At 43.4% G+C, this 6,806-nt stretch overlaps 1 protein-coding gene across 8 annotated transcripts in view; it reads right to left on the bottom strand.

Moving 5' to 3' along the window:
* Positions 1 to 5,799: 5,799 nt before the first annotated feature.
* Positions 5,800 to 6,806, bottom strand: part of ARHGEF28 (Rho guanine nucleotide exchange factor 28) — a 220,597-nt gene continuing 219,590 nt past the window's right edge. For all 8 annotated transcript variants that reach the window (XM_025205648.1, XM_025205646.1, XM_025205647.1 and 5 more), the window contains one exon: positions 5,800 to 6,806. In XM_025205648.1, the coding sequence (XP_025061433.1) occupies positions 6,727 to 6,806 (80 nt within the window). In that variant the 3' untranslated portion in view covers positions 5,800 to 6,726.

Below are 6,806 nucleotides of genomic sequence, written 5' to 3'. Positions count from 1 at the left end.
TCCCTAGTCAGGAAGGCCATAAGTCATATTCACAGCTTGGGTAACATCTCCTTTAGGGTTTGCAGGATTATGTGGTGAGTGAAAATGCTTCATTCAGAAAATGCATGTGGATGTTTGTTGATTGGTAAAGGGGAAGTGGTTCCAAACTGTTCAAAAAATCCATATTATGCATGACCTGTTTGGTCAAGTAGACTGATAGTTTTTTGTAGTGCTTGTGTCTTAGTTCTGTTACTGGTTATGTGGCACCCTGGGTTAATGATACGGTTTACTACTCTGGAGAGCTGCTTAGTAGGGGTGTGCGAAGCGGGCCCTATTCGATTCGGAATCGGGCTGAATCAGGGACAGCGATTCGATTAATTGATTCGGATCACTGTCCCCGATTCAATTTGACTGAATCTAAGATTCGATGCTGATTCGGACACAGAGACAGCTTTAAAAGTTTTTTCTATGTACCTCAAGGTACCAGACATGACTTTTGATTGTTGCGATGCTGGGGCGGATGGAGCGTCCCACAGGAGTGCAAGGGGGCCCTCCATGTGCTTGGCAGTGAACCCAAAAGTGGACCGGAACTACTTCCGGTCCACTTCTGGGTCTGCTGGGGAGCGTGTTGGGGGCGCCCTGTGCTCCCCCAATGCACTCAGTGATCAACCACAGGGGAACCCTGGGTGCCCCCCCAGACCCAGGAGGCACCAGTCGCCAAGCCAGAAGGGGGTGGTGGGGGGCAGCACGCTCCCTGGAGGACCCTGAAGTGGACCGCAAGTGCTTCTTGTCCACTTCCGGGTCTGCTGGTGAGTGCACCGGGGAGCCTTCCGCGCTTCTGTAGGATACTCCATGCACCCCAGCATCACAGCATTCATGAGCCCCTGCTACCTAGAGGTATGTAGAAAAAACATTTAAAGCCGTCTCTGTGTCTGAATCTCCAAATCTCTCCAGATCAATTCGGAGGGTTCCGATTTGATTTGGAGAGATTAAAGGGTCTCCTGATTCGATTCAGATATTTGGCCACCGAATCGGATCAAATCTCTGTCAAATCAAATCAGGGACCAAAGTTCTGCACAGCCTTACTGTTTAGGGCAGGATTTGGCTGCTTCAGTGTAGGTTAATAGGAAGGTTCTTTTTTGGCCTTTAAAAAAAAAAAAAGCTTCAATATAGAATTGGAGAAATTACTTTTTCGACCTGTTTCGGCTTCCATTTTTTTTCATCTTCACTCAAACTTTTAACTCACTTTTTCATCTGGTACCAGAATCAAGAGATCCATGCAGGTAGTGTGCGGAAAGAAGCCATTTATGGGGCAGGGTATCAAATGGCTGAGATTAGCATGCAGTAATGATGATGATTCAGGTGCCAAAAGTGACAAGGGGGTTGGAAGACAAGTGGTAAGAGGAAAGGTTGAGAGAACTAGCTTTTGCTTGGAGCAACAGAGATTAAGGGAGAGAGACATGATGAGCACAGTTGTCAAGTACCTGAAAGGCTGCCATAAAGAAGAAAGAACTGTTCTCTCTTGCCACAAAGGGAAAGCCAGGAAGCAATGGCTTTAAATTGCAGCCAGAATGATTTAGATTCATTATCAAGAAAATCTTCCTTACTGTTAGAACAGCAAGGCAATGAAATGAACTGTTCACTGGAGGCTTTTAAGAGGAGGCTGGGATGTTCAAGGATGATTTAGGAATAGCATCCGTGCAGGGGGCTGGACCAGATGATCCCCAACCCTATGAGTCTGTGACTGTTTATGCATTTTATATTAGATAATCATTGATGTAAATGCAAATCAAAAAAACCCCTTCCCCCCAGCAACAGGGACTAGGAACTTCAACTCACCGAGTTCTTGCTTCACACCCCCTCTTTCTTACTCTCCTTCTCTTGCACTTATGGCTTGCAAATGGGCCGGCTTCAACTGGGAGAGTTAGAAGCTACCACACAGCCTAGCCCTGTAAGTCCCAACCGGGGTGCTGCGAGATCCTTCCAAGGGTGATAATGCCTAGCCCTTGTGCCAGGAGGTAAGCTATCACTCCTCCTTCTGCCAGGCACCTTAGCATCCTACAGTCATGCAGCACCTGCAGGTGCTCCCTGCACCCCTTGCAGCTCCCATGCTCCCAGCAGCACACTTTTGCTGTGCACAAAGAATGCGAGGCCGCAGGGCTATACTTCTCAGCCCAGATCACCCCCCTGCTTCTCCCATGCTCCTGAGGCTGGCAGGAGGGGCTGCAGGTACATGTGATTACAGCTCCCCATATGCAAATTGTCAGGGGAGCAGCCCTGGCAGTGGGGTCCACACTTGCCCCCTCAGGTACACACCAGGGACTGTGAGGTGGTAGAGTATGGAAAAAGCAGGACATGGTGGAGTGAGGTCCTGATCTTACTGTTCTTACTTGGCACCAGCTAGATTCCACTAAATTACAGAAAGTTATGGAGGGGTGCCTTGAGGCTAAAAAGTTGACAATCACTGGCCTAGCCATTAGGAGGAGCAGGAGTTCAGACATGTGTTTAACCTAGCTCTGGGAGAGAGGGGGAGAGAGAGAGAGAGTGTGTATGTAGGAGAGATGCTCTAAAGTGCCTAGAGCGTCTTGTGTATCAGCGTCCCCACACTTTAAAATGGCATCGGGGGCACTATCTAAAGCTAGTCAAACAAGCTTTAGTTAAAGCGCCCCCATCACCATTTTTGAGCACAGGGACACTGATACATGAGATCCTGGAGTCTGCTGGAACGCAGTAATTACCATGCTCCAGCAGACTCTATTAATCAAGTCTGGTCCGACACACTATAATTACAGCATGTCAGGGCAGCCTTGTTGCTCCTGTATAGGTGCCACAGCTCAATGGCTAAGTTCCTTTTTATATCTTGACCTAGATCCCAAATGGCCTTATAAACTAGGTGGAGTGAAATGTATGCCCATGAGAGGCCCAGGCTAGTATGCATGTTCAGAGAGGACACTGACATTATCACACTCACTACCTTGGTGGTGTGGTGGTTTTCACCTTCTATGCAGAAACCTAGGGGTTGGAGCACTCGTCCAGAAAGTGGATGGCCTGCAGGGAGCTCTTCACTCTGAGTGGATTCAAACTGATATCTTCCCCAGGGAGTGCCCCAACTATGTGTTTTTAGGCCAGGAAGACAAAGACCCTCTTTGTAGTTGGGCTACTGTGCATAATGGCATGAAAGCATCATGGGGCAAGGGGCCAGGGACAGGATAAAGAATAGCTTAATTTATAGCCCAGAGAGGAGGGTACTCCTCTGGGAGGGGAGGAGGGAGGCCTGGATTCTGGTTCTTGCTGTTATCCATGTCATCCAGTGACCAAGACAAAATGCATAAACAAATTCAAGACTGGAATTTTATTCAAGGCCTGATTCACCCAGGGAAGTCACTTGACTTCTTCATGTCTGAATGAATCCATGTGGGAAACTGCCCCTGTAATGTCATTCTACCATGAGGAGAAACACCTTTCCTTTCCATTCAACATTAAATCAAAACAAGTCCTAAGAGATGCACCTTCACAATACTACACACTGTTTGTCTTTCTCTGAATTAACAGCTATATAAAAGTGAGTGTGCTGGAAAGTGTTACAGCACATTGCTATAGAATTTACACCAACTTGATGAAACGCAGTGTAAAGTCTTGGTCAATGTTGCCTATACAGGGCTGGCACAAATTAATATAGCCCAAGGGGCAGCAGCAAGTAAAATGATTGCTTGTTTTTAACATGGCAAATCTCTTAACATACTTTTAAAAATCACCTCAGTAAATAATCTGTGCTTTTGTGCTGAGAAGCCAAAACTTTATTTAATTTAGTCACATTCTTGGAAAATGACTTGGCCTAATCACTTCAAAAATACAATCTCTGTGCATGGACAAAGCTTGAGATGTGTCTCTGGAGAATGTTAACAGGCAGCTAAAGGTGTTTTTTACATTATGCTGTAAATGACAAAAAGGAAACCATTTACTACATGCTGAACCAATCCTCAGAGTTCCTGAGGGCCCGGAGTCTATCAGTGCTTAGCACCTTGTATGACTGAGCCCATCATGAACTAACTCTTCCTCAGCTGGCCTGTGGCTCACATTTACAGATTCACCAAACAGCTTAGGTCTGAGTTGGTTAGAAACTAGCACAGCCATTTGGTATGACACCTTTGCTTTGAATCAGGTAATTGCATCAAGCTGAAAGCCCTGGGCACTGTCCAGGTGTTAAACTGAAGAAATCCTCTTTGTTAAATAATTGAGGAACACTTTTAATTTTTGCACGTTCTCAGAGAAAAGGCATAGCCACCAGAGAGGTTGCCTCCCAATGACGCAAGCCTTTCTTTAATTTTCAGTACTGACATGTATGACTTTTCTCAATGATGAGCTTCAAATATAAGATACTCAGGAAATCATGGCAGAAAAATGAAGCAGAATGTATCTGATGAGTTGAAAATAATTATGACAAACCCCACCAGCTGCTAAATACTGTAAGAATGGGCAATGTGCTTTATACTATCAGACAGCTGTAGGAGACGAGAGAAAGGAAAGTGGAAAAGCAGTAGTTCTTTGAAATACATTTCTTCTCAGCTGCATATAAAAATTGTCAAAAGAGGAAGGATCATTAATGTATGCCTGACAATGCATGAAAACCTGCCTCCTAAGGCAATCATTGTAAAAGGATCAATGGGGTTTCAATAAAGAGATTTCGTTGCTGCTACCCTGACTTATCTGATTCTCTCTGGATTTTAAGGGCTCATGTTTAAATTCAGCTAAACAGAAGAAATGTCTAAATAATGGATAGAGTCCAGGGTGCATAATAGATCTCAAGTTAAAGACCACCTGCCTGCAGTGTGCGGGCCTATATTTTAAATATTTTCTTCAATTAAAATACTTAATCCAGAGACCACCTGTTTCCTGTCCTTACCTTTCTCAGAAACATAAGTTTTACTGTAAACACAGGTGAGCAAAATAAAACACTGCCTGATGTTAAGGGACTTGAAGAATGTCAACAGCGGAAGCAGAGCCCAGCCATTTCTGGAATTTTCCAGCCTCATTAAATTTGGAGAGAGTAGCAGTATCTCTTTGTTCCCTGTCCATATGTATCATCATACTGGATTAGCACAGTGGCCCACCTAGCCCAGTATGTTGTCCCTGACAGTAAGTATTACCAGGCTACAGTGAAGGTATCAGAAAGAAATGCACATCATGGAAAACTATGGAGTAAATGACTCATGGGGAAAAATCATCTCTAATTCCCACCAGTCTGCAGCTGGTTTATGCACCTTTAAACACGCTTGGAATGAGGCGTATGCTGGGCCCTGGCCCTGGTATTCAGAAACTCATTAAAAAACTGCTTATGTCATTGACCAGTGACATAGTGAGAGACTTTTTTGTTCCCAGGCCAGAAGTCCAGCAGCAATATTTTATTAAATTACTATTTTTTATTGTTACATTTGAAAACAAAAAAAAAAAGTGTTGTTTGTGGACTTTTTGAAGTATGAAGATTCCTCCCCTCAAACTCTCACCCTTTGGCAGGAATGAATCAATCTTGCAAGCTTGAGGTCTGAACACGAAAACATATCAATAGACTTAATTCCCAACTTGTGTCAAACCAGCAATTAATGCTAGCTGAGGGTTAGAAATTATGCCAGGTCGGCTCACAAAGGCTAACAGAACTCCCCAGTTAGCATTTCATTAGTATGTTTGGAGCTGAGTGGTTGCTGTGCACGACAGGAGAGGAGGGCATGTACTAAAGGGCAGATGCAAGTCCAGAGAGCACCAATTTTGTTTAGATTTCCTTTTGTCTGCAGGCAGAGTATCTGAATGTCATGAAAATGAAACTTTTTAGAGTGGTATGGGATATTTATTTAAATTCAACAAAAGTATACAAAATTTTCTGGAAAACAGAAGGCAAAAATAGCTCCTGGTTTATTACTCTCTAAGACATCAACACTCATCCTAAAGCAAAAGGCTTCTTCTTCTATGGTAAAGCAGCAGGATTCAGTTAGACTAAAAATATACTACCCCTTCTCTTTTACGTTTTACAATAAGAAAGTTTCATTTGGTGAATTTTAAGGCTGGTACAGGTAAGGGCACTTGCTATAACCAGGTCTAGTTAGAATATAGCACAAATAGACCTGAGGCACCTCTGCAGAAAGGCTGGTAAAAGTGAAGGTTATTCACATAAAAAAATGACAAAGCACTAACCAAAAATGACCAAAGACATCCTCCGCCGTGATGCATGCATGTCAGAATTCGGGTCTGCAGAGCTGCAAGGCAAGCAACCCATTCACCCTCCTAGTCCTGAAAGTAAGGTTACAAGTCATACAGATAGTAGCCACCACTGTTTAACCTTCTCTTACAATACCTCTGTCTTTAAAGTTCACTGATTTATACTATGAGATCTCTAGCAGCAGGTACTTATTTCTAAGCATTTGTACTTGCATTTTAAACTGAAGACTCAAGAGAAAAGTGACTCCAGTCTCTACAGTTCCCATCTGCAATCTTATTGGAGCATCTTTATATGTCCAAACCTTTTGAAGTTGCCCTTCATGTTGATTCTTGTGAAGCATTTGGAACCATGTGTCATAAATTAAAGATTAAATGCTTTAAAAAATAACTTAATTGTTATATTTACCTTGAGAAAATCTTGCACTGAATATTAAATACCATCCCTTAAAGCCATTTGCTCATACAAAGAGTGACTACAAACATTTAGAAAAGCAAAACACAATATTATGCAAAGTGCTATGGGTATTAGAGGAGCAATCAGAGGTAAACAATATTTTCTTCAACTCTGTCTCCATTTTCTGCATCCTGTACCCTGTCAGGCCGTGGGCTCAGCAGGA

Source organism: Alligator sinensis, unplaced genomic scaffold (assembly GCF_000455745.1).
Source record: "Alligator sinensis unplaced genomic scaffold, ASM45574v1 scaffold274_1, whole genome shotgun sequence".
Lineage (NCBI taxonomy): Eukaryota > Metazoa > Chordata > Crocodylia > Alligatoridae > Alligator > Alligator sinensis.
Note: the sequence above shows the minus strand (reverse complement) of the source record. Positions and strands in the feature narration are given on the sequence as shown.